A 27540-nucleotide genomic window follows, 5' to 3' on the forward strand; every position below is an offset into this window, starting at 1 on the left:
CCTGGTCTACAAAGTGAGTTCCAGGACGGCCAGGGCTACACAGAGGAGAGAGAGAGAGAGAGAGAGAAGAAAGAAAGAAAGAAAGAAAGAAAGAAAGAAAGAAAGAAAGAAAGAAAGAAAGAAAGAAAGAAAGAACCCCAAATAGTTACAGAATAATGGCTGGATGTGGTGGCATACACTTGCAATCCGATCCTAGCACTTGGGAGATTAGAGACAGGGTGATCAGGAGTTCAAAGCCATCCCTCAGCTATATAGAAACTTCAAGAACAATTCTGGGTTATATAAGAACCATTTGCCAAAACAACTAAAAAAGAAAATTGTGGTTGCCAATGGGAGACATCTAATTTGGATTAGTTGGAAAATTAAAGGCAACAAAACTGATACACCTTTTAAATTTACTGTTACTAAAATTCTGAGACACAAATATATCTGTGTGATTTCCTGACATAGCTTGATATGATAACAGAGTAATGAAGAACACTGGAGTGTTAGGCTGTATTCAATACTAAGCACAAATGAGGAACATCACCCTCCTTGAGGGCTGCCTCTGATTCAGGTCAGAAGTCTAACTCTAAGTCTTTCACCTGACCCCATCCCCCACCCTTGGACCTACAGTGTTTTCTTAGACTCAACTGGGTGGTCATGTATGTTCCTTTCAGCCCGCTTCACCCACCTTCCCTTCAGAGCAGCCTGTGTTCTCACAGCTCCTGTGGGACAGCTTGGCTTCTGTGACTCCAATACTTTCCTGGGGATGAGGACATTTCTCAAGCTCAGTTTCTGACCTTACCTTCCAGCCTCCAAAAAAAATAACCAACCCCTGGTACCAAGCCTCTCTTCCAGCTTAGCCAGGCCAATCCCCCTAAACCCCATTGAGTGCAATAATCCAGGAATGGCTTGGGTCTTCCTCTGGTCCTCCCTGAGTCCTCGGGATGTCCTGGACTCATCCATGGAGACAGTCTTCCATCCCTTCATTCTTCCTTGGGACACCTTTTAGAAGACCTCTAGCCTCTCCACCTGACACCCAATTGGAAAGGCCCTCCCTCAATATCTAATCAATCCGAAGGGCCACTCAAGGGCACCCTAGATTCTAATACTATTCGGCACTTTTACAAGTACTGTGAGCCATCAGGAAAATGGAAAGGTAGTCCCTATTTCTCTTTGTTTCAGCTCCGAGCCCTGTTTGTTTTTGTCTCCCCAGCACACACACAAATGCTACAAACTTCTGTCTTTTAAGTCGCCATTGATGGATCTGTTCCTTTGTTACGAGAGGGAGCCCAGAGCTTGACCTAGCCATAGGAGAGAAAGCAAAGGAGCAGGGAAACTGAAGCATGAACCACCCACCCCTCCCTGCACAGGCTCTTAGCTGGCTGGTATGTCTCTCAGCTCCCTCCTGCAGCATCTTCTGTCTATAGCCAGGACTCAAAAGTTTCTTTTCTATAGGCTTTCTTTGTTCTTAGTTTAATGGATTCAGTTCTACAGGGATCCAGGTGTCTTTAGGTATGAGTGGCATTAAACTGTTATTTTGTGCTGTCTAATGACAATTAAAAGCTGGTTCTGGGGTGTTAGAGAGATGCCCCAGCAGTTAAGAGCACTGGTTGCTCTTCCATAGGTCCTGAGTTCAATTCCCACCAACTACATTATGGCTCACAACTTTTGCTAAGGTATAAAGCTTACCTCAAGATTTGTAAAACTATTGTGTAAAATTTCCATAATCAAGATTTGTAAGCATATTGGCTATGATTAAAACTCTACAAAGTTTTCAGGATGTAAAGTAATTAAGTGAAAAAGTAAAATTAAAAGGTAAAAAATTCTGTAAAATCTGTCACACAGGAAGAGACACACAGGAAGTAGAAGGAGGGACATTCAATTTGAAGAAGGTTTATTGAGAGAGGGGTATTGTTGGTGGGAAACAGCCTTGAGGCAGAAACTCAACTGGGTGCTTTCTCTGATTCTGAGCCAGCAGGCATCTGGTTCCTGAGTCTTCATTGGTAGACTTGAATGACTAAGATTTTACTGTCTAACAACAGTAAGAGGTTTATCAACAGGCATGGCTTAATTAATTCAAAATCAAACGTGTGATGAATGGAGAGCTCACCTATGTTTTTATTGTGCAAGTTCCCTGAATCCTTTTTTTTTTTTTTTTTTTTACAGAAACTGGCATACTTTACATTGTGCATAAGTCATACCAAGTAACACCAACCAATCATTACTGTAAGAACACCTCAGCTCCCATCAGAGAATAGCGATTTATGAACTGCAGTGTTTCCTAGCGTACATATGTTTTTTTGCTTTTATAGAAGCACAATGTTTTAATTATAGAAAGCAAGGACTCTTGATATTTTCCTACTGCTTATTAGTAGGTTTTAGGATTGTATTGTCAGGATCACTTTAAAAATTACTAGTTGAGGGCTGGAGAGATGGCTCAGTGATTAAGAGCACTGACTGCTATTCTGAAGGTATTGAGTTCAAATCCCAGCAACCACATGGTGGCTCACACCCATCCAAAATGAGATCTGATGCCCTCTTCTGGGGTGTCTGAAGACAGCTACAGTGTACTTACACATAATAAATAATTAAATTTAAAAAAATTACTAGTTGAACCAGGCATAGTAACACATGCTTGTCATCTGAGCACTGTGGGGTTAAGAGCAAGGTCAGGGTCAGCCCTGGCTGTACATCAAATCTGAAGCCAGCCAGGGATACACCAGCCCTGTTTCAAAACAAAACAAAAATCACCAAATAAAACAACTTAATTAAAAAATGCTTACATAGGTGCACATAATTCCAGAATGTGAGAGGCAGAGATGTCTATTTCTGTGAGTTCAAGACTAGCCTGATCTACATAGTAAGTTCCAGGCCAGACAGGGGTACATAGTGAGACACTTTTTTTTTTTTTTTTTTTTTTTGGTTTTTCGAGACAAGGTTTCTCTGTATAGCTCTGGCTGTCCTGGAACTCACTTTGTAGACCAGGCTGACCTCGAACTCAGAAATTTGCCTGCCTCTGCCTGGGATTAAAGGTGTGTGCCACCATGCTGGCTCAGTGAGACACTATCTTAAAAGACAAAAACAAACAAACGAAAGAGCCCAACAACAACAAAATTCTTGCTTAAGTTTGTGAGTTGAGTTTCATTTTTAAAAATTGTTAAAACTTGGCTTGTGGTTAGGACAGAATTTCCAACTGATATGGTTCTAAAACATACGTCAATTCAACAAAATCAAACACACTTTGGTTTTGATAAAATCAAAACATCAACTCTGAAAAATGCTGAAGATACTCATGTCCAGTGGTATGGGATATTCAGTCAAGATTTAATGATCTGTGCGAAAATTTAAAAAGTACATCTTCTCATTTGTAAGCCAGTTTGCCTTTGCTTTTAAGTGGTAAAACTGCATTGTCTCATTGTGTTCTAAAGACTTGTTTTTTGTTTGTTGAGACAGGGTCTCTTTACATAGACCTGGTTGTCCAGGAACTCACTAAGTGGACCAGGCTGGTCTCCGGTACCGGGCAAAGAATTGTTTTAAGATAGACTTAAGGTTGATTATCAGTAAACGTTTGATTTGCATACGGAAAGGGTTTTCCAGTGGAAAAGGTTTAAGAAGCTCCAACTCATTCTGAGCGAGATCTGAAGGAGAAACCTTACTAGTTTTCAAACAACCAAGAAAAAACAAAGGAAGGTTTCACCAAAAGCAGAGCTGAGGCAAGGAACAACCTCAAACCTCTCCACAAAATGACCTTCAGGGATAAAAGGGGCCAGGAAGCGTCTCACAGCCAGCGGCTACTTGGGGAGATCAGGCGACAGAGCAAGCGTCCTGCATGAAGGCGAGGCCTCTGAGGCTCGACCAACGAGCGCCCCGTCGCTATGCTGCTGGCCCCGCCTCTATGGTGCTGACCCCGTCCCCATCCCGGCAGCATCCAAGACTCAGAGAGTACGGGGGTTATTCGCACGTTCGCCACTGAGCGCTTCTCGTCTTCTGACTTTCTGGTCAGTTTTTAGGCTCCTTGAAATCAAACCCCTGGGTTTGACTTAGAGGTCGGCACCTTCGCGGCCTCAGAGGATTGGCTCCTCGACCTTGGTCTCGGTGGAATGTTCCGGAATGTACCACAGGCCAGAGGAGCGACACTTGCACGTTCGTCCAGCATCGCAGACCCCGGAGTGGTGGGACGTTCCGGAAGGTGCCAACAGGAGGCCACAAGGCGGTGGTGTGGCCCCGCATCGTCGCCCGCCCCGTGGTTTATGGTGGACCGCTACGGAAGGTGCGAATGCGCCGTGAGGGCGTCCTGGTTCCCCGTGGTGGGCCGCGATGTAACGTTCTGGAAGGTGCCATTGTGTGCCTGTATGGGGTGTGTCCTTCTCCTCCCCCGTAACGGCGCGAAGTCCGCCACAGCTTCCTGTGCGTCACGTCCGGCTCTCTCCCCGCCCACCAGTGTGTGTGTCCCAAATCTAAAACCCTTAGGAGGGCTGTGGGAGGGTTCGCGGCTCTCGCCCTTGACTCTGGACCCCTCTGGGTGAAGCTGCTCGGCCCCGAGTCGGCGGCGCGGGCAAGCTGGCTGTATCTTCCGTGGGCGTGGGCTGAGGCTCTGCATAAACTGCAGTGGCAGCCCCAGAACTGAACCCCATCGGGGGCCGGGGGCACGCCGTCCTGGACTCAGCCCGGGACGGTTGGCACCGGGCGCGCAGGTGGCGGGCTTCGCTGGGCTGGATGCACAGGTAGGGTGGAGACAGTGATGGGCACGGGCGGGATCGCGGGCGGGCTGTGACTGCAGCAGGCGCCGGAAAGGAAGCGATACCCAATGACAAGTGCAGGCACCCTGTCATCTGTCGGCGTGTACTGATTTTGCCTCCCCAAACGTCTTATTTTGTGCCGTGGAATGGGCGACTCAGCCAGGTCCCAAGCCTCAACTTTATTTTAGCCTGCCAGCGGTTTTTCTTCAACCGGTACTTTTCAGGCATGAAACAGGCTCTTTGAAGCATTGATGTTTTGAATCCTTGAAATGCAAAATAAAAAGTAAAACTGCAGACTAGGTGTGTGTGTGGGGGGTCCTTGTTCAGTGTTTGTCTAGTCGCCCGCTCATGGAATGAATGTACTCTATTAAAAAAACTGGAAAATAATTTTTTGTGCTTTTTTTCTTTTAAGACAGGATCTTTACAGGGTAGCCCAGTCTGGCCTTAAACTTGTGACCCTCCTGCCTCATCCTCTCAGTACTGCAATTATGGGACTGTACTACAAGTATCCCTGGTTGCAGAGCACATTTGAAAGCACCACCAGAGAATTTTAAATAGCAAAAGAAGGCCCATTAAGTGAAGAGATAGGAAGGCTTTTATATTAAAGCGATTCATTTCCAGTGCAGAAGATGGAGAGACAGAGAACAACATGAAGGACCTGTCCACAAGATGGAGATCCTGTGGCTGGTATTGTGGATGTCCCCAGCTGTTGATGTCTTAAATCTGAGCACATCACACCAGTGATCCTGAAAATATCCATCCTTCAAAAGTGATAAACACTATCATAAAGCCACAGAATGCAATGTGTTACTTTAGTCAGGAGTGAGTGACTGTCCCTTCAGTACAAATTCTTCACTACTGAGTGAAGTGTCACTGTTAGAAGCAGGATGGGGGGGCAGATTGTGAGCCCATGCAGGCCCTTTTCTGGGTTATTATTTCCCTTAGATAAACTTTTAGACATGCATGGTATTTGGAGACTTGATGTATTGTTTTCATTAAATAACCACTGACCAATCCAGATGTCTTGGCCAAGTATTTGAGTACCTCAGTCCTCTGTTTCAGAACAAACATTTCCTTATATCTACCCCGATTCTCCCCCTTCCTGTCCCTCCGTTTTCTATTGGGGATTGAATCTAGGGCTTTGCTAGACTAGCCCTCTACCAGTGGACTGTCTTCCACTAAAAGTTTGAGTGACCCCATCTATGTCATGGCACATATGTGGATTGTCAGAAAGTCCCTTTACTCCCTGAGCCATTGCACCAGCCTAGACTCGCCCCCCCCCCCAAGGGCTGGTTCACCCCTTCCCCACAAAGCAAGCAGCCCAGACATTCTTAACCTAGGGTCCATGGAACTAGAATATGGAAAGATATAATGCTGAATGGGATAAAAATGACATTGTGAGCCAGGAATCGTGGTGTGTGCCTGTGGTTCCAGCGTTCTGGAGGCTGATTCAGAAGAACTGACACATTCAAGGCCAGCCTGGGTTACTCTTGGTTTTTTTTTTTTTTTTTTTTTGGTTTTCCAAGACAGGGTTTCACTGTTTAGCTCTGGCTATCCTGGAACTCAACTATGTAGACCAGGCTGGCCTCGAACTCAGAAATCCGCCTGCCTCTGCCTCCCGAGTGCTGGGATTAAAGGTGTGCGCCACCATACCCGGCTCACCTACAAGTTCTTAAATGCAGGCAGCTTGTTGCTGCTGGTGGTCTTCAGCTTCCTGCAGGTTAATACCTTCTTTTCTTTGTAATTGATGCAAATTGTGGTCTGGGAACTGGACCAGGACTGGGTGGGTGAGTCAGACTCTGCCAGCGTTAGAGCTGAGTAGCCCTTGGTTCATCTATAGAGCTAAACTCTGCTCCCAGAGGTCTTTGCTACCTCTCCAAGAGCTTGACCATATGGTATTATGAGAGCTAACAAATAATCTGTAGTTTTATAATTTTATGTATGTGCATGTTGGCCTCATTGTTGTCTCTGTACCATGTGCATGCCTGGTGCCTTCTAAGACAAGAAGAGGCCATTGAATACCTTTAGCACTGGAGTTACAGATAGTTGTATACTCCAGGTTTGCTGAGAATCAAACCTGGGTCCTCTGGAAGTTCAGCAAGTGCTCTTAACCACTTAGAGCACCAGCTCCAAATGATCCTCTAATTCTATCATTCTTACAATGAGCCGGGAGTCCATAGCTAGTGACACTTGTTCTATGGTGATACCCTCTGGATTAGTAACTTTCTTGTGCTTTTGCAGAGTGAGGGGAGATCGTTTATTGAAAGTACTTCATGGGAATGGTGATCTAGGCATAACTAGAGAGCTGCCTGCATGTGGTAACTGTCTTTAGGACTGAATATGGCTTCCATTTTCCACAGTATTTACTTCCTGCTCAATCTGGAATTCCTGGCCCTTGATTCTGCAAGATAAGCAGGGCTGAACTTTGTGCTTAGTATTGATCAGAGCACTTTCAGTCTTCAGCCTGACATAGATAACTGTTCAGGAGTTTCTTCTGTTAATAGGATTATATGATTATTATCATTTTTAATATGTATAGGTATTTTGCCTGCACATATGTCTGCGTACTACTTGAGTGCCTAACCCTAACCCTCCAGGGGCCAGAAGAGGACATTGAATCCCCCTGGGACTGGAGTTGTTTTCAAGACAGGGTTAATCTGTGTAATCCTGCCTGTCCTGGAACTCTCTCTGTAGATCAGGCTGGCCACAAACTCCCATCTGCCTCTGCCTACCAGTTCTGGGATTAAAGGCCTATATGTTCACCACTGCCTTTTGAAACCTCAAACTTATCCCCAGTGACACACTTCCTCCAACAAGGCCACACTCCTAATCTTACCAAATAGTCTCACCATTTGGGGACCAAGCATTCGAATATTAGAGTTTGTAGGGCTGTTCTTATTCAAAACACCACCTTCTTTTCCCTTGCCACAAGGGTTTTATAGCCATATCATAAAGAAAAATGCATTCAGGCCAACTTCAAAAGTCCCCATAGTCTTTCAGTCAAGACTTTTTAAAAGTCCAAAATCACTTTTGTGCCTTAAAGCAGTCTCTTAACTGTAATCCCATGTAAGGTGAAAATTAAATTTATACTTCCAACATACAATAGCATAGAGTATACATTACATTCCAAAGGGAGGAAGGGGGCACAGTGAAGAAACGCTGAAACAAAGCAAACTAGTATGGCGTGAACCTCAAGTTCCATGTCTAATGTTGAGGAGTAGGTGGCTCTTTGGTTCTCTCACTCCTCCCCAGCTTCATTGACTGCAACCATGTGTGTCTGACAGCTACACTGTGCTCATATACATAAAATAAATAAATTTAAAGAGAAAGGAAGAAAGAGGAGAGAGAGAGAAAGAAAGGAAGGAAGGAAAGAAGGAAGGAAGGTAAGTCATATCTGAACAATTAACATATGGAGTCTATTTGCATTTGGCACTGTTAGATGGTCCTGACTAGCGGAGTGAACAGAACATTGTGTTTGGGGCAGTGGGGTGGCTTCTCTCAGCTTCTCCTTGCTTGACTACCCTTGACTCATCAAAGGGCCTGAAACACAATATGAAACTTTCTTCAAGCTTCTCTGACTTCACTGCTCAGGATATTGGGCCCCTTCTTTTTTGTCTGCTGCCTTCCAGATAGTAAATCGGCCATTCTATCTTCAGTCAGTCTGCTCTCCTGGGCAGGAAAGGGATATAGTAATCATGAACTCTTTTTTTTTTTTTAAGATTTATTTATTATTATATGTAAGTACACTGTAGCTGTCTTCAGATGCACCAGAAGAGGGTGACAGAGCTCATTACAGATGGTTGTGAGCCACCATGTGGTTGCTGGGACTTGAACTCAGGATCTTTGGAATAACAGTCGGTGCTCTTAACCACTGAGCCATCTCTCCAGCCCATGAACTCTCTTTTCATCCCAGCACAGGGTCTGGCCAGTCCTAGAGCCTAGGAGGTTTAGCTACCCAGAAGGTTGCCACTAGAACCAAAGTGTGGCATTGCCTGTCATGAGGAAGAAGAAAACAGCAGGGTCTGGCACAACAGCAGTTAGAGGGCTAGGGGAGCAGTGCCAGTCCCATAATGCTCTAGGACACACTACAAGGCTTCTATGTACTGAAGGGTCACAATAGCAGCAAGAAAGATACTTGCTAGGATTAGGGGACACCAAGGTAATGATGAGACTTGGCAGAGCTGTAGGTGGAGAAGGGAACAGACTCTGGTGTTGCCCACATTAAGAGCAAGTCAGACTGTAAAGTCTCGCAGCTGAGTGTCAGGTCCTCTGAGCTACAGTGAGATGAGTAAAGTACCTAGGGTGAGGTCTTCACTGGCAGGCAGTGTGTGCATTGTTCAGTGTACATATAGAATATTTTATATGAGTCAGGCACATGCAAACATGGAAGTAGGAACTAACGGTGCTGCTGAGGTAGAAATTCTGATGTCCAGAAGGGCATGATGCTAGACGTACAATCCAGAGCTGATATCTGTAATGGTCCTCAAAAAGAGGCATGATCGTAGAGAGATGGCTTAGTGATCAAGAACACTTGTTGCTCTTGCTAAAGTCCTGAGTTTGATTCCCATCACCCACATGCTGGCTCACACCCTCTGCAACTCCAGTTCTAGGTGATCAGACCCTCTGACTTCTGCAGGTACCAGGCATGTACCTGGTGCACAAACATACATGCAGGCAAAGCACTCTTACACCTAAAAAGAAGAGGTGCCCTGTATCTGGTCTTTGCTACTTTGTGGGTTCTTTTTTCCTCCCTTTATCCCTCCAGTTTCATTCCCTATCATTAGATAGAAGAGAAAGGAGAGAGAGAGAGAGAGAGAGAGAGAGAGAGAATGAATCCCCAAATCTAATTTATTTCTTCTTCGAGCAGGACTACTAACAAACTGCACCCTTGAACAACCACCAACCACCAACCCCGCCTAGTATGGTCCTAACATTTATCTACCTTCTGAAAAGTTTCCAGAATTCCAAATGTCACACAATCTCAGAAACTATCTGCAGTTGGCAAAACCATGTCTCTGCTAGAGCATGAGGCGATGCATAGTCAGCTGCTGCAGACAGTCCAAAGCGGCCCCTTACCCCACACCTGGGACTAAAACAAAGCCATATCTATAGAATAGTTCTGTGTTTTTAAAGAAACCAAAATTCCAGAATTGTCACTACAGTGCCCTTTTTTAAATTTGTCTTATTTTTTACGTGTGTGGGTACTTGTCTCATGTGTATATGTGAGCCACGTATATGCCTGGTCCCTGTGGAAGGCAGAAGCCAGTATTAGCTTCAGTACAGAGTGCAAATCTCAGGGTTTGTGCATGGTAGGCAAGCACTCTATGATGTGTTCTTTGGGCAGGAGGTGACCTTGGTCCTCATTAGACGAAGCAGGTCAAAGATGAGACCCTGCTCAAAGCCAGTACTAGGAAAATGCCAGTATCTACAGGAGAACAGGATGGTTTGGCTTATGGTGGTAGACTTCTCACCTACAGACATTGTAGCACAGGCCTGAGCATCCTTGGGCCAAGCTTTAAGTTGATGCCATTAGTGTAGTGTCTGCCTAGAAAGTAACATAAAATTGGTCCTGAGCCCTGGGCAAATCTTAGGCTAGGATAAGAGATGAAGGGATGTAGTCTGAGATGCTCTCTACTACATCACCTGTGTAGTAACCAAGAAAAAAATGGACCTAGTCGCTATGATCTATGGATAATAAACCAGCAGAGACAATAAAGGATGTGAAAGAGGAATGAAAGAACAAAATGAGAACAGGCCAGTTTGAAATGGAATCAAGGCCGGGCGTGGTGGCGCACGCCTTTAATCCCAGCACTCGGGAGGCAGAGGCAGGCGGATTTCTGAGTTCGAGGCCAGCCTGGTCTACAAAGTGAGTGNAAAAAAAAAAAAAAAAAAGAAATGGAATCAAGAAGAACTTCTCATAAATTAAATATTCAATGTGGTGAATCAGCATTCCAGTTAGGAACAGGTAGAGGCTTTGGATAAAGTTCAGAGGGTTTCAGTGGAAGGTATGGAGAAACCAGGCATGAAAAATAGCAGTTTGAGAGGAACACTCAGTTCCTTCTATCTATGGTTGTTTCCTGGTTTCTGAAAGGGCTCAGAAGATGCAGACAATGTTATTAGAGACTGGGGGCAAGGCCTGCTGTGGGCTGAACCAACCTGGGAAGAAGAAAAAGAAGAGGGTTGACCCAGTTTGGTACCTCCTGAGCTCAGTGTAGGCTCCAAGGCCTGGCAATTATAATCTCAGTGCTTCTTTGGCAATATTGAAAATAAAAATCCAGGAGAATCTTCAGAAGGTAAGATAGAAAATATCGGCAGGAGGACCATTGGAAGCGTGCAGACTAACTAGCTCACTTAGTGGCAAACAATAAAAATGACAGCAAACAAAGGTACAAGGCAGGTTGTTCTTTGGCCTCTACATATGTCTGCACTTAGATACATTCAGGTGTCACATGCATCTTACACAGGTTACAAAAAATATAAGATGTTCAAAATTAGTAATGTGGTTTCTTTTCTTACCATTTTAGCCTTTGCTTCCTTACTTTGCTGGAGACCAGCATGCTGGAGTCAACATTCACGCAGACCAGGACTGCTGCCTCTTCCTCCAGCTGTGTCTCTCTGCCTGGGCAGTTGCTTTGATCCATGTGGTCCGTCTTTGAGATTCCCTCCTCGAAAGTGCCCTCAGCATGTCATCAGCAGCAAAATCCCAAGTGCCGGAGGAGACAGCACCTGGCTGCGAGGAAGAGCCCAAGGGAAAAACACTTCTCACTTGGGGGTCTCTTTTTGGTCACCGGAGTGAGAAGATTGTCTTTACAAAAGGTGATGGCAGCCCAGAGGAGAGCCTGCTCACTGTCACCATCACGGAGACTACTGTCATTGAGTCGGATCTGGGTGTGTGGAGTTCAAGGGCTCTCGTCTACCTCACACTGTGGTTCTTCTTCAGCTTCTGTACACTGTTCCTCAACAAATACATCCTGTCCCTGTTAGAGGGAGAGCCCAGCATGTTAGGTAATGTCTCCCTGCTGCACTTCTGGTGGCTCCAGTGATGAGTGACCACAGGCCACCTGGAGGGAGGGAAAGGGCTAAGGGGACTTACCCAGATGTGCTTCTGGAATGCAGTGTGATATTCAGTGCTCTTGTGTGGGAAACTCGTTCTCAGCTTGGCCTCATGCTTCCCTCCACAGGTGCTGTGCAGATGCTGTCAACAACGTTAATTGGATGTGTTAAAATATTTGTTCCTTGCTGTTTATATCAACACAAAACCCGGCTTTCTTACCCACCCAATTTTATCATGACTATGCTCTTTGTGGGCCTCATGAGGTAAAAATGTGTGCATTGTCTTAATAATTTCCCTTCTTAAGATATAAAATATCTTTCTAGTTACTAAGTATGGAAACCCTATTGGAAGCCTTGGTGATTTTTGCTGTTGATTGTGTGTTCAGGGTACAGGATACAATTATAGGGCCCTACAATTGTGGGACATCTAAGCAGTTAGATTTTAGTTTTGTGACCTTTAATACATGTGTGCATTCCTTCTCGGATTCTTTGGTTAGTTGGTTGGCTGGTTTTTCAGAACAGGGTTTTTTTGTATAATAGTCCTGGGTGTTCTAGACTCATATTTTAGACTAGGTTGGCCTCAAATTCACAAGAGATCTGCCTGCCTCTACCTCCTGAGTGCTGGGATTAAAGCTGTGCACTGCCATGCCTGGCTGTCTCTCAGAATCTTCTATAAAGCGACAGTGGCAGACGGCTCTCTGTGAATTCAAAGCCTGTCTAGTCTAATAGTGAGTTCCAGGTCAGCTAGGGCTATATAGTTAGACCCTGTCCTTAAAAAATAAAGGAACGCAGCAATGGTTGGAAGGTGTTTGCCATCCTTGAGTGTAATGGTTGACATCCTTACTTGGGACTTAACTTCCTGGTTGAGATGAGGAACAAGATGTGCCACTGTTCATGACTTAGAGTCTTTGTTTTATAAGTAGACAGATCCTTCTCACGGTGTTCTTTTCTTGTTTTGAGGTTTGCAACGGTGGTTTTGGGGCTGGTCAGCCTCAAGAATGTGGCAGTGTCCTTTGCTGAGACAGTGAAGAGCTCGGCTCCCATTTTCACAGTGATCATGTCTCGGATGATTCTGGGGGAGTACACAGGTAAGGCCTCTGTGGGTCCTTCTGTCTGGGCTGGACCTCCTCATCCTTTTTTGCACCTCTAGTGTTACTGACTGCCCTTCATAAGCCGGGTTTTGTTCAGCTTTCTAGAGCGTCTCAGAGCAAAGGGCAGTGACAGACCTAGGACCGACACTGCTACTGTCATTTGCTCTCAATGTTTGAAAAGTGTCCTTGGAGGTCACATGTGGTCTTCTGCAGTCCTTTGAGCAAGTGCTTCATCAAGCCTACTGTGTGCTGGGGCTGTTGTTAAGGGAGAATGCGGGGGTCAAAGGAGGATTGTACTTTTTGGCTTCCAGCTGGGTGGGGAAGAGAGTAGGGACTGGAAAATGACCATCCCAAGGGCTGATCTTTGATCCAAAGCTGATAAGTGATAGGCACTCCCTCTTTAATGGAGTAGGGTGGCCTCCCCAGTGTACTTTGTAATTCTTTTGGCATTTTCTGGAGACAAGAGTTCCTCTGTATATCCCTGGCTCTCCTGGAAATAGCTCTGTAGATCAGGCTGGACTTGAACTTATTATAGAGATCTGACTGCCCTTGCCTCCTGAGTGATGGGATAAAAGGCATGCGCCACCACTGCCTGGTGCTTTGTGACCTTTTTATTTATTATATGTAAGTACACTGTGGCTGTCCTCAGACACCCCAGAAGAGGGCACCAGAATGGTTGTGAGCCACCATGTGGTTGCTGGGATTTGAACACAGGACCTTTGGAAGAACAGTCAATGCTCTTAACCAATGAGCCATCTCTCTAGCTCGCGATTTGTGACTCTTACAGCAACTGTTTTTCCATCCTCCCCAAGGCTTAGGAAGCCAGATGTACTTATTTCCTTAGCATGTCAGATACACACCCTATGAACTTTTCCTTAAAAAATTTAAAATTGTATGTGTATGGATTTTTTACTTTCATGTATGTGTGCTTGCTATGGTGCCTGGTGCCCAAGGGTTTCCTGGAGCTGGATTTACAAATGGTTATGAGCCACCATGTGGGTGTGGGGAATCATCCCAGATCCTTTGCAAGAGCAGCCAGTGCCCTAATCTGCTAGGGTTCCTCTCCAGTGCTCCTACCCCATGAACCCTTTAAAAAAAAATCAACATATTCCTGGCTAGAAAGATGGCTAAGATGGTTAAGAGCACTTGCTGCCATTCTAGAGATCCTAAGTTTTGTTCTCAGGATCCATATTTGAGCCTCACAACTGACTTTGCTCCAGCTCCAGGAATCCAACACACTCTGTTCTGGCTATTGAGGTCACCTGCATACAAGTGACACACATGCACATAGATACCTACACATAGACATCAGTCAAAACAAATCTTTAAAAGCAAAAATCAGCATATTCAAGATAGTTATGTTCAAGTAATTAAGAGTTGATCTTCTGCCGGGCGTGGTTGCACACGCCTTTAATCCCAGCACTCAGGAGGCAGAGGCAGGTGGATTTCTGAGTTCAAGGCCAGCCTGGTCTACAAAGTGAGTTCCAGGACAGTCAGGGCTACACAGAGAAACCCTGTCTCGAAAAACCAGAATACCCACAATAATCTGTAACTCCAGTTCCTTGGGATCCAGTGTGATGCCCTCTTCTGGCCTTCACGGGCTCTGCATGCAGTTGATGTACATTTACATGGGTACAGAACATACAAAATGATTAAAAAAAAAAACTAAAACTAAAATAAAAGTTGCATAATATTAGATTAAATAAATATTTTTTTAAATATCATTTACTTAATGATATGAGTACACTGATGACACACCAGAAGAGGGCATCAGATCCCATTACAGATGGTTGTGAGCCACCATGTGGTTGCTGGGAATTGAACTCAGGACCTCTGGAAGAACAGGAGGTGCTCTTAACCACTGAGCCGTCTCTCCAGCCCTGAGGTACTTGGTTTTAAAGGGAGTCTAGGCTTACTGAAAAAAGTTTCCCAATTATGTGTCACCATCTCCATAAGAGATGGTGTGTGGTAGCTGTGAATCTCAGTGGCCTGGGATAGACGTCTGACCTAGGGGACAGTCTGGAAAATGCCTGACTTAGAACTGGAATTCTGACTCTTGTGAAGCCCAAGTTGGACCAAAAGCACTGACTGCTCTTCCAATGGTCCTGAGTTCAATTCCCAGCAACCACATGGTGGCTCACAACCATCTATAATGAGATCTGATGTCCTCTTCTGGTGTGTCTGAAGACAACTACAGTGTACTCATATAAACCTTTTTAAAAAAAAGAAAAAGTTCCTACAAAGGCCAAAACAAAGTGTCAGATCCCCTGTTACTGAGTCGCAGGCAGTGATAACCCTCGGGTAACCAAACTGGGGTCCTCAGAAAGAGCAGTAAGTAGCGGAAGCAGCTGAGTCGTCTCTTCAGTCCCTGAAGGAGAATTTTAATCTATTGTGTAGTATGGTTTTTTATTTTGTTTTGTTTTTTGTTTTTTAAGACAGGGTTTTTCTGTATATCCCTGGCTGTCTTGCAACTAGCTCTGTATCCAGGCTGTCCTTGAACTCAGAGACCTGCCTGCTTCTGCCTCCCTATTGCTGGTATTAAAGATGTGCACCATACCTGGCTTGGTTTGGTATTTGTTTGTTTCGTTGGTTTTTGCTTTTTTGTTTTTTTGTTTTTCTTCCCAATAAGAAACAAACTGAAGGAGCCAGCAGTGGCTGAGAGAGTCAGCTGCCAAGGGTGATAACCTGAGTTCAATCCCCAGGACATAATGGTGGAAGGAGAAATCTGTCTCCCACAGGTTGTCCTCTAACCTTTACATATGTGCTATCGCCTGTGTGCACCTACACTTATGCACACTCCTGTTTTGTTCTTGTCAGGGCTGCTGGTCAACCTGTCCCTCATTCCAGTCATGGGAGGACTAGCGTTGTGCACTGCCACGGAAATAAGCTTCAACATCCTGGGGTTTTCAGCTGCGTTATCCACCAACATTATGGATTGGTGAGTCACCAAGCACAGGGGAATGATGAAGGAGGGGCTGCCTAAGACATGCTGGTTTTACTTTATTTAGTCCACAGATGTTCATCCCCAAGCTAGCTCAGTCCCACTTCTGGGACTCAGAGCCAGGCTCCACTGTCCTGGTTTTTCTCAATGACTTCCACATAAGATGCGTTTTCTTCAGACCAAGATGGAGTTTAATGCTGTGTAGTCCTGATTCTTAAAATGCTAACTAGAAAGACAGTTACACATCAGGGTAATTGTGATAATCAGTGTGGTAACTAGGCTGTTGTGGTGGAACATACCTGTCATCTCCGTAGGAGAACTGCTGGAGCTGTAGGCCGTTCAGGGATACATAGTGAGTTATTTAAGGTACATACTACCTTAGAGAACAACATTGAAACCACAGTAAATATGTCTTCTGACCTTCACATGTGTACCACAGCACTCATGCACACCCCACCCGGACATATGAACTCTGTATGTGTGTCTGTTAAAGTCTACGATCAACCCTGTGATTAATACGATAATTCTAGGAAGCATGTCATTGGCTCATGAAAAATACAAGCTTAACCCTGTATGTCACATAGTCAATCTAAATAAAACCAAGGAGGAAGCCAGAGACCATCTCAAGGCTGCGAAGCCAGGCTAGTAGCTGGATTCTTTTGTCTCTTCCTGCCTGAGTGACTGTTTATATCCTGGTGTCAGGACTATGCCAGCTATGTGGCAAGGTCCTAAGGGAAAATGTTGGGTTGCTGTTGATAGTGTTCCAGTCACACAGTCAGTTGATGGCCAGATGTCATATTCCAGTCCTGTTCCTTTTTACACTATTTTTTTCTCACTGTGTAATCCAGTCTGTCTTTGAGCTTGCAGTCCCTCTGCCTCATCTCCTGAGTGTGGCGACGACAGGTATTAGCCACATATAGTATATCAGACAGGTGATCTCTATCCATGCTATCACAGACGTTTACCACAAAACCTATTCATTCGGAACTTCTAATCAGTTTAAGGTTTCTCCTATTTTTGTTTTTGAGACAGGGTCTCTCTATTTAGCCTATTTAACCCTGATTTTCCTGAAACTCATTTTGTAGACCAGGCTAGCCTTGAACTCAGAGAGATCCACTTGCCTCTGTCTCCTGGGAGTTTAAGGCATGTACTAGCATGTCTAGCCTTCCTTTTTTGAGAAAAGGAAACGAGTCACCACAAGTCTCTACAGGTTTGTTAATCACTGTTACTGCAGAAGACAAAGCTGACTTTGCAGTCATGAGCAGAAATTGGAAGTGCTCACCTTAGGAACGACTCCCTCTGGGCTGGCCTGCAAGGTTCGTGGTTCTCAGGAACCTAACAGGGTTAACCACACAGAACACCTCATCACTAGACATTCTCTACAGCCTGATTTTCCTGACTTCCTCTTGATCTTACACACACACTGAAACCTTCTGCTCAGAAGCCAGTCTGCAGGGAACATGAATCTTTGTTTTCTTATTGCCCTGTTGAGTAAGCCTCTAAAAGGCAAAACCTCCAGGTGAATCCTGAACGTCATCTACAGATGCTCTTGATTCACACTGTTCTGTTGCTGGAGACAGCCTCCTGATCACTATTCTGTCAGCACAAGAGAGGCTAGGCAGCAGTGTCAAGTTCCAGTCTCTGAAGTTTCCCTTCCCCTTCCCCTTCTCTTCTTCCCTTTTCTTTTTTCTTTTCTTTTCTTTCTTTCTTCTTTTGAGACAGAGTTTCTCTGTGTAGTCCTGGTTGTCCTGGAACTCACTCTGTCCCAAGAGCACCATCACCTGGCTCTGAGGTCACTTTTGGAGCCAGAATTATTTTATTTTCCCATTGGCTACTTGTGTGGTTTCCCATTGGCTACTTGTGTGGTTTCACTGTGGTGTATCTGATCTGGCTTAAACCTGTGGTTTTCCCTTGGGTTGTCTGCATGAATAATTACATACTTGTCTTGGGGTCCTCGTTGGCTTGGGTCCTAATATGAATTTATGGGAACTTCATTCCAAGAGAGTTATTTTTATTTTGGTTTTGTTTGCTTGCTTATCTTGCTTAGTTTAGGTTTTCTTTGTTTGTTTGAGATAAGTTCTCTCTACTTAGTCTTGGCTGTCCTGGAACTTACTATGCAGACCAGGGTGTCTTTGAATACACAGAGGCCTTCCTGCCTCTGCCTCCTGAGTGCCGGGATCAAGGGTGTGTGCCATCACCCCTGACTTGGATTTATTTTTATTATAGATGTATGAGTGTTTCGCCTGCATGTATGTTTGTGCATCACATATGTATCTGATACCCTCAGAGATTCATGGAGGTCAGAAAAGGATGCAGGATGCCCTGGAACCTAAGTTATAGAAGGTTGTTAGCCACCATGTCAGTTCTAGGAACCAAATCTGTGTCCTCTTCCAAGAGTAACAAGTGCTCTTGACAAGTGAGCTATCTCTCCAACCCTTCTTTTGATGTTTGGAACGGGGTCCTGCTTAGCCCAGGCTGGCTTCTAACTCATTATGTATCTGAAGATGACCTTGAATATTCTTTTTTTTTTTTAAGATTTATTTATTTATTATATGTAAGTATAATAGCTGTCTTCAGACACTCCAGAAGAGGGCACCAGATCTCGTTACAGATGGTTGTGAGCCACCATGTGGTTGCTGGGATTTGAACTCTGGACCTTCAGAAGAGCAGTCGGGTGCTCTTACCCACTGAGCCATCTCTCCAGCCCGACCTTGAATATTCTTGCCTCTACTTCCCTTGTTGGGTTTTTCAAGGTGTGCAGATCAAGACTGTTGTGGTCCTCTGATGTCTGAGATGGCAGATCATTCAGGTTCTACATTTTTCTATTTACTTGTCTATAGGGACAATAGGCACAGTTCTACTTCTTAATGAGATGATGCCTAGACAACCTCTGGCAAGTAAGTGCCAGTGGCTGTCTGCCTTTGCAGCCTTTGCTATGAGCTCCTTACTCATTAACCACATAAAGGTTATTTTATCTTTGTTCTAGTTTGCAGAATGTTTTTTCAAAAAAGCTTCTCAGTGGGGACAAATACCGGTTCTCGTAAGTATCTCTAGTAAGAGGATTTCTAATTTTTATTTTTGTGTTTGGTGGCGGTAGTGTGTGGAAGTGGAGTGGGGAGGGGATGAGACAGCATCTCCTTACGTAGTCCTGGCTGTCCTAGAACTTGCTATATAGACCAGGCTGGCCTTGACTTCACAAAGATCCTGTGATCTTTGCCTTTGCCTCCTAAGCCCTGGGATCAAAGGTATGCACTTTCATGTCCAATATTGAATCTAATTTCATAAGGCCTAGTAGGACTTTTGATTATTGTACAGCCCTGAATGACCTCTGGGAGCCTGAACTCACTTGGAGTGTTTTGAACAGCTTTGACAGGTCTTTGTAAAAAATTGAGAGAAAATCCACCCGTTTCCCAACTTACTCCTCAGACCACCAAACAGCCAGTTCAGTTCATGGTGACCCTTTCATTCTACGGAGCCAAGGGCATCATTGTCATTGTGGGAGACATAGTTCTAGATTGTTGATTCTTTAGGTTTTTCTCTGAAAGGATCTGTGTAGAAGCCCAGACTCAAGCATGGGAAAGAGCAAGTATCTTCTGTCACTGCAGGGCCCCGGAACTGCAATTCTACACCAGTGCTGCTGCTGTGGCCTTGCTGATTCCGGCATGGACCTTCTTCATGGTGGGTTTCCAGCCTGGCATCCACCACACTGGGACTACTGTTACCCTTTGACAGTTCAGGAGAAGAAGGGTGGGCGGCCTATTTTTAGTTTTAAGGGTTTTTGTTTTGTTTGGTTTGGTTTTTTTCTTTCTTTCTTTTTTTTTTTTTTGGTTTTTCAAGACAGGGTTTCTCTGTGTAGCCCTGGCTATCCTGGAACTCACTTTGTAGACCAGGCTGGCCTCGAACTCTGCCTCTAGTTTTAAGGTTTTTTTTTTTTTTTTGGTTTTTCGAGACAGGGTTTCTCTGTATAGCCCGGGCTGTCCTGGAACTCACTTTGTAGACCAGGCTGGCCTCGAACTCAGAANACTCACTTTGTAGACCAGGCTGGCCTCGAACTCAGAAATCCGCCTGCCTCTGCCTCCCGAGTGCTGGGATTAAAGGCGTGCGCCACCACGCCCGGCTTAGTTTTAAGGTTTTAAGGCTTGCTTAATTTATCTTTTCCTTTGTAAAAGGATATTTTTTTCCACTGTAGAATAGTCAGTCAGTAGAGCTGGGTGGTGGCATACACCTTTAATCCCAGCACTTGGGAGGCAGAGGCAGGCAGATCTCCGTTAGTAGATGAGGAGTCTAGGCTGGTTTACAGTAAGTTCCTGGACAGCCAAGGCTACACAGAGAAACCCTGTCTCAGAGTCCACAGAGTTTTTTGTTGTTTTGAGACAGGGTCTGGTATGTGGTTGGCCTCAAACCTAGAGATACGCCTGCCTCAGCCTCTTGATTACTAGTATTAAATGAATGTGTCTCCACACCCACCTCAGTCAATATGTGAAACCAAACTGAGAGGCTCCTCCACCCTCAGCTCCCTTTCCTGCATGGCCATCTAGTGTGGTTACAGACAGACTCATGACATATTTCCTTGAGTCTCTTAGTTTATCAAAGCGTGTGTCTGTATAAACTTCTTTCCTTAAAGCATATTGCACTGGGAAGTCTATAGTGATCACGAACATAGTCTTTGCCTTGCCCCCCACAGTTACACACATGGTAAAGGTATTTCTCATCTCTACATCCTTTGCAAATGGGGGTGTGTCTTGGGAATGTAGTCTTGGAACGGGAATGGTTGATTGAAACATTTTATGTTCTCATTAGCAGTGCACAGCAGTTTCAGTTTCTTCTGTAGCACTCTTATGTACATCCTGAGAGTCCTGACAAAGGGAACAGTGCTCTCAGTGTTCCTGATTTTCAGTTACCGGGCTCCAGTGACATCATATTCTCTCAGCAGTGACGGTGACAGGGAGACATAGGCCAGAAGAGTGTCCTTTTGTTTTGTCCATAGGATATCCCTGTGATTGGAAGGAGTGGGAAGAGCTTCAGCTATAGCCAGGACATCGTGCTGTTGCTGCTGACAGATGGCGCCTTGTTTCACCTTCAGAGTGTCACTGCCTATGCCCTGATGGGAAAGATCTCCCCTGTGACTTTCAGGTGAGTGGAACATTAGATTCATTAGATATTTTGTGCCATCACTACATGAAGTAGATTTGCAGGGAATTTTTTCCTAGAAATCCACGTTGCTGAAAATTTTCTGAAATTCTTTGTCTATCTACAGAGCTGACAGAGTTGTCTAGATAGATATTGGGATATGTTTATGTTGTCCTAGATAGGCACTGGTGGCCACATGTTTATTCCTGAGCACTTACTATAGAAGTTGACAAGAGTACTTTTTTTTTTTTTTTTTTTTTGAGACAGGGTTTCTCTGTATACCCCTAGCTGTCCTGGAACTCACTTTGTAGACCAGGCTGGCCTCCAACTCAGAAATCCGCCTGCCTCTGCCTCTCGAGTGCTGGGATTAAAAGCGTGAGCCACCACGCCCGGCTAAGAGTACTTTTTCTGTTTGAGTTTAATCACTTTCTGTCTTTCTGTTTTGTTTTAAAGATTTTTTTCCCAAAGACTTATTTATTCATTTCAATGAGTACACTGTAGCTGTCTTCTAACCCACAATCTCATTACAAATGGTTGTGAGCCACCGTGTGGTTGCTGGGAATTGAACTCAGGACCTCTGGAAGAACAGTCAGTGCTCTTAACCACTGAGCCATCTCTCCAGCCCCCTGTTTTGGTTTTTTTTAGACAGATTTCTCTGTGTACCTCTGGTGGCCTGGAACTCACTCTATAGACCAGGATGGCTTAGAATTTATACAGATTCATCTGCCTCTGCCTCCCTAGTGCTGGGATTAAAGGCATGTATCACCTTGCCTGGCTTGATATTTCATTTTTCAATGTTGGTGATTCTTCAAAAAGAAAAAGATGTGCTGGAGAGATGGCTCATATATGCACTATAGAATGTGCAGTGGCTGCTCTTCTCGGTTTGATAACTGCTCCCACGTGGTAACTAACAATCACCTGTAAGTGCAGCTCCAGGGAATCCAACACCCTTCTTGTGGCCTCCTTGGTTACTGCACATACATCACACGCATACTTACACACGGACAAAAACTTCCATACACATAAAATAAAAATAAAGCCTCATACCAGGCAGTGGTGACACACACCTTCAATTTCTAGCACTCAGGAGGCAGAAGTAGGAGAATTTCTGTGAGTTCAAGGCATATCTGGTCTACTAAGGAAGTTCCAGGATAGCCAAGCTATAAAGAGAAACCTTGCTTCAAAAAACAAACCAATTAAATAATAATAAATAAATTTGCAAAAAATTAATCTTTTATTTAAAAAGATTTTGTTTTATTTCTGTTGTGGAAATAACAAATAAGCACAGACCTCCGGTAGTATCTGAGGGAGAATGGTTCCAGAACCATCCACCAGTGCTGAGATTCACACATTACTTTTTCTCTTTGAAATGGTCTTATATATAGCCTATGTTGGTCTGGGACCCAATATACAGCCAAGGAAACCGAAAGATTCCATAATTTTTCTGCTGCTATTTCTCAAATGTTGGGATCACAGGCATGTACTACCATACCTGATTCAAAATCCACAGATCTTAAATTCCTTATATAAAATGGCAAAGAATTTGCACAGAAACTACATTTAGGACTAACAAAATGCTATAAATAACTGTTACACTGCATCTTTAGGGAGCAGTAACAAGGAAAAAAGTCTATACACACTCAATACAGGCTCAGTTTTTTTCCAGATATTTCTATCTGTGCTCAGTTTACTCCAGAGATATCTAACACATAGAACCTATTGTTCTCATCATAGAAAGTTCAAAGGGGCAGAAAAGAATAAAAACTAAGTTATCCATAATCCCAGACCAACAGAATAAAAGTCCAGGCATCTTCATGTATTTCTTATTAACTGTTACTACTTGGTAACAGTTGTCCAAATGTGTGCTTGGGACAAGTTTATCTTAACAAATTACAGCCTCTTAAGGTTACTTTTCCTCCTCAGGGCTGTGAGGATCTTGACAGTAGGCATGGAGTTTGTCTCATTCTGTATAGAAAGTAAACTGACGTATTTAGAGGCAAAACATCACAATGTTGCTGGGGTATCGCCATAGTCCTCAGAAGTTTGAAGCAGAATAGTTAAGAGTCAAGACTAGGATCCATGATGAAAATTCTTTCTCTCCACACTGGTAACACACACACACACACACACATACACACACATATATGCACGCACATGCACACTTCACAAATATCTTCACTTTAAAATATTTCAATCCAGGTGCTGGAAGATGGCTCAGGGTTAAGACTGCTCACTGCTCTTGCAGAGGACCAGGACTCAGTAGCAAGCACATACACTACAGTTTACATCCATGTATTACTCCAGTTCCAGGGGATCTAACACCTCTTCTGACCTATGTGGTCTCATGGTGCACATACATCCAGCCTGGTACATGCACATACACACAGAATAAAATAACATTTTAGTTCAAATAAATGAGGCAGCATGGTTGCACACTTATGTAATTCCATCATTCAGGACACTAATGCAGAAGGACCCTTGCAAGTTCAACGCCAGCCTAGGGTATATAGCAAGACCTTGTCTCAAAAAACTAATAAGATGAGGAGCTAGAGAGCTAACTTACAGGTTCAGAGCACTTGTTGCTCTTGAAGAAGACCTGGAATTGATTCCCTGCACCCACATGGTGATTTACAACCATCCAAAGCCTCCATTTTCAGGGGATCTCATCCTCTCCCCCTATTTCTGTGAGCATCAGGAGTGTGTGCACATAGAGACATGCAGGAAAACTCACACATGTAAAAGCTATTTTTTCTTCCTGACCACTTAATTCCTATAAATAATGACTCTGAGACTATTTATTAATAAATGCCCTAGGCAATAAGCTTTGTCTTGTTCTCAACTATCTCTTAACTTATTATCCCGTTTATTCTAACTTGAGTTCAGCTACATTAGCTGGTTTACTTCTGTCTTCTCTGCAATGTGGGGTGAATCTTCCCTTATTCTAACCTGAGTTTATCTCACCTCTGACTATTTTCCAGATTCTTTCTATCCCTACCAGAATATGTCCCACCTCCTATTTTCTGCCTAAGCTCATTGGCCATAAGCTTTTTTTTTTTTTTTTTTTGGTGTTTTGAGACAGGGTTTCTCTGTGTAGCCCTGGCTGTCCTGGAACTCAGGCTGGCCTTAAACTCCGAAATTTGCCTGCCTCTGCCTCCCAAGTGCTGGGACTAAAGGCATGCACCACCATTGCCGGGTAGCCATAAGCTTTTTTATTGGCAGGTGGTGTTTATAAGAGAGTCTTTGTGCCGGGCGTGGTGGCGCACGCCTTTAATCCCAGCACTCGGGAGGCAGAGGCAGGCGGATTTCTGAGTTTGAGGCCAGCCTGGTCTACAAAGTGAGNCTGGTCTACAAAGTGAGTTCCAGGACAGCCAGGGCTATACAGAGAAACCCTGTCTCGAAAAACCAAAAAAAAAAAAAAAAAAAAAAAAAAGAGAATCTTTGTATGTATACACAAGAAGTAAAATAATAAATAAGATGGTTTTTTAAAAAGTCAAAAAACTAAGGCCAAACTGGGTGTGATAATGCACTCTTATAATCACAGTACTTAGGAAGCAGAGGCAGCATTCTAAGCAGCCTCATCTATTTAGAGAGATAGATGTTGGCCTGGCTATAACTGAAGGGAAGACAGAAAGCTGAAGCACAAGTGACAAGGCTCCTTCATCAATCCCAGGTAGTGGGGAATGTATATGCATGTACATCATGTGCATGCTTGGTGCCCATGGAAGTCAGAAGAGGGCATTGGATTCCCTGGGACTGGAGTTACAGTTTTGAGCCACCAAATGGGTGCTGGAAACCAAACCCAGGTCCTCTGAAAGAGCAGCCATTGCTCTTACCTACTTAGACATTTCTTCAGCCCTTGTTTTAAAATTTTTCATTAAAAAAAGAATAAACCTGGGAAATAAAAGAGCGAAGATGCAGGTGAACCCCCAAATGCTCCTAGCCCCTCTGTGGTGGGCGCCTTATCCATGTCCCTCTTGGGGCTGAGACCCTGGATGGACAACACAGCACTGTTGCATTGTGTGACATTTGTAGTTACTGCCAGCTGCAGGCTATACCCTGTGTGGGTGTGAACCCAGAGTCTGACTGTTATCTCTACTGCTGTAGTGTCGCCAGTACTGTGAAGCACGCCTTGTCTATCTGGCTCAGCATCATCGTTTTTGGAAACAAAATTACTAGCCTGTCTGCCATTGGCACCATCCTTGTCACAGTGGGTGTCTTGCTCTACAACAAGGCCAGGCAGTATCAGCAGGAGACTATGCAGAGTCTGGTCACAGCCACCAGCCGAAACCTAGAAGATGACACAGAGCTCCTTGTTCCCCAGGACTCTAGACAGCACCACTGATCACCTGATGCTGTGTAGATCCAGGCCTAGATGTTCCTTCTGTACTCCATGGTGGAAGAGAGAGGAAAATGATGCAGGGCAGATCTCTCCTGGAAATCAGATGGGGAATTTGGGATTCAGCTTCTGCCTAGCAGAGCACCACAGGAGGGATCAAATGATCTACAGCTTCCCTGGCTGCAAGTGAACCAGTGTCTCAGTGCCCAGCCTGCACTGTGGAATAAGCACAGGCTTCAGAATCATCCCGAGTTGCTGTCTGTTTGATGCCATCCAGGAGACCTAAACTTTTCTATCACCACCACCACCACTACTACAGGCACGGAAGCCTCTTGGTTCTTGACAGTCTATGAAACAGACATTCCAGATGCCAATGACTCTAGCATGGAGCCATAAACCCAGAGTAGCAGGCAGAATAGACAAGTTTCTCCTGCCACGGAGACAGTGCTGTGTGAAGGAGAAGTGTCTCCTCCTTGGCCTGTGCTACATTGAACTACCCTGTTCCAGGGTTGTTGTCCCATGTTTCTGCTACCATTTTGTGGTTGCCCATTCTAGGAAGTTGGCAGCAAATTCAAACAGATGGTCTGGAGAGCTTTTCCATTTTAAGTATGTGAATGTGAAGTGGGCTATTCTGAATAGCACGGTTGGCTACCCTATGAAGATTTCCCTTCAGGATGGATGACAGGGAAGTTTTGAAGAGCATTTGAATGTTTACAGGCTATGCTGTAGTTAAAGGGACACTGCTTTTTGACATAGCAGATGCCTGTAGAGGTTTCTCGAGTGTCTCCATGTAAGGTACATCAAAGTGTACATGCACAACTAACTTCATCAGGGATCATATGATGACTGCTTGAGCCACCAGGTCTCCAGAGCTTAAGGTGGAGTGGAGGACAACAGTGGGCCTTGGGTTAGGACTCTGAGGTTCTACATTATTCGGCATTTTGTGAGTTGTGTGTGGGGTGCAGTCTGTTGCTAGCCAGTCTCTAAGACTCCATTACTTACAAGCTGCAGCCACTGGCACTCCTTGTCCAGGTCTCACTGGTCCTCCCTGCTCTAAGTCTTTCGTGCACATGGTGGTTCAAAAAGATATTGGGGTGAAAAAGAGCAATAATTATGTCTACATTTTATTTACTTGAAAAAGCCATCTGCCATGATGATGGATCAAAATGAGGCCTTTTAATCCATAAGCCAACTTTTAAAAGAAGCTGATGTGTGCTAGACATCAGCTAGGTGTGTCTTTACTATGCTATGTAAGGTCACCCACCTCCATTGTGAAGATGTTCTCTCATTTGACTTTGCCCAGGTTTCTAGTTCCTTCCTCTTTGCTCTTCTCAAAATAAAGGTCCAGTGGAGGACAGATGGCAGACGTTGGATTAATCTGTGTAGTAGACCTGTCTGCTCAAGATCTGGCTGTGGAGCTGCTGATACCGAAGAGCACGTGCTTGTGGGTATTGGTTGGAAGAGCTCTTCTGGCCTTCCCACAGACCTTGTCTAAGTATGCTCAGAGCTCTACATGCCTGGCTTCTTACTATTATTTGGAATTTCTGCCTGTGTCCTATGTTTAATTAGGAAATGACCTATTGTGATTTGCTCTGGCCATCCCTTCCCCACGTCACCAGACTCAGCTTGTTTTGATTTTCTAAGTTTTGGGCTAGAAACAAAAACAAAGATTTTTCTTAAAGCAATTTTCTCTAAAGCTGATTTGAGACTTGTCCTCATAGGTGGAAAGATCATGGAATCAGCTTCTTCCTTCAGGTCTTCCAGGACAGGGCTGGGTTGAGAATCTTGGAACGGCCCTGTTTTGTTATGACTATACCATAACAATACATTTTTAATTGACTTTGTTAGTACTTTCATAGAATACTATGTTCTTCATGAATTGTTACTGATGTAAATGTACAAATATTTGACACCACGTGTCATTCCCTGTCCTGGATAATTCCTCCTGAGTTTATGTCATTGTCTGGTCTGTTGTAAACAGAACACTGGATTGACTTTCTGAGCCAGCTATCTGCTTACTCACTGCATGCATAGTTAAAAGATATACACATTTCTAATTTCAAAAATACTTCTAGGAGCTACAGAGATGGCCGAGTGGTTGTTTCTTGCTGAGGACCCAAGTTCAGTTCCCAGAACTCATGTAGTGTTTCACCAACTTCCGATAACTTCAGCTTTAGGGATTCTAATGCCTCTGGCTTCTCTGGGCATCTGAACACGGGCTTGTGTATGAACACACACACATACACATATATCTTAAAAATAGGG

At 44.3% G+C, this 27540-nt stretch overlaps 1 protein-coding gene across 2 annotated transcripts; it reads left to right on the forward strand.

Moving 5' to 3' along the window:
* The first annotated feature begins 3881 nt into the window (after positions 1-3881).
* Slc35e2b (solute carrier family 35 member E2B) lies at positions 3882-27535 on the forward strand. 2 transcript variants are annotated; one of them, XM_021161140.2, is made up of 9 exons: positions 3882-4255; positions 11249-11729; positions 11906-12041; positions 12738-12865; positions 15686-15806; positions 18796-18849; positions 19415-19487; positions 20797-20942; positions 25044-27535. In XM_021161140.2, exons 2-9 carry the CDS (start codon positions 11408-11410, stop codon positions 25279-25281), a joined length of 1218 nt encoding a protein of 405 aa, XP_021016799.1. In that variant the 5' UTR covers positions 3882-4255; positions 11249-11407; the 3' UTR covers positions 25282-27535. The 2 variants fall into 2 exon arrangements, with proteins under 2 accessions (XP_021016799.1, XP_021016798.1); XM_021161139.2 differs by lacking the exon at positions 3882-4255 and adding an exon at positions 4277-4709.
* The last annotated feature ends 5 nt before the right edge of the window (positions 27536-27540 follow it).

This window comes from Mus caroli, chromosome 4 (genome assembly GCF_900094665.2).
Source record: "Mus caroli chromosome 4, CAROLI_EIJ_v1.1, whole genome shotgun sequence".
Taxonomy (NCBI): domain Eukaryota; kingdom Metazoa; phylum Chordata; class Mammalia; order Rodentia; family Muridae; genus Mus; species Mus caroli.

Coding starts and splice junctions, on each gene's coding strand:
- Slc35e2b (XM_021161140.2), top strand. CDS start 11,408: ATGTCATCAGCAGCAAAATCCCAAGTGCCGGAGGAGACAGCACCTGGC. Junction 12,042..12,737: donor CTCTTTGTGGGCCTCATGAG/GTAAAAATGTGT, acceptor TCTTGTTTTGAG/GTTTGCAACGGTGGTTTTGG. Junction 19,488..20,796: donor CGGCATGGACCTTCTTCATG/GTGGGTTTCCAG, acceptor TTTTGTCCATAG/GATATCCCTGTGATTGGAAG.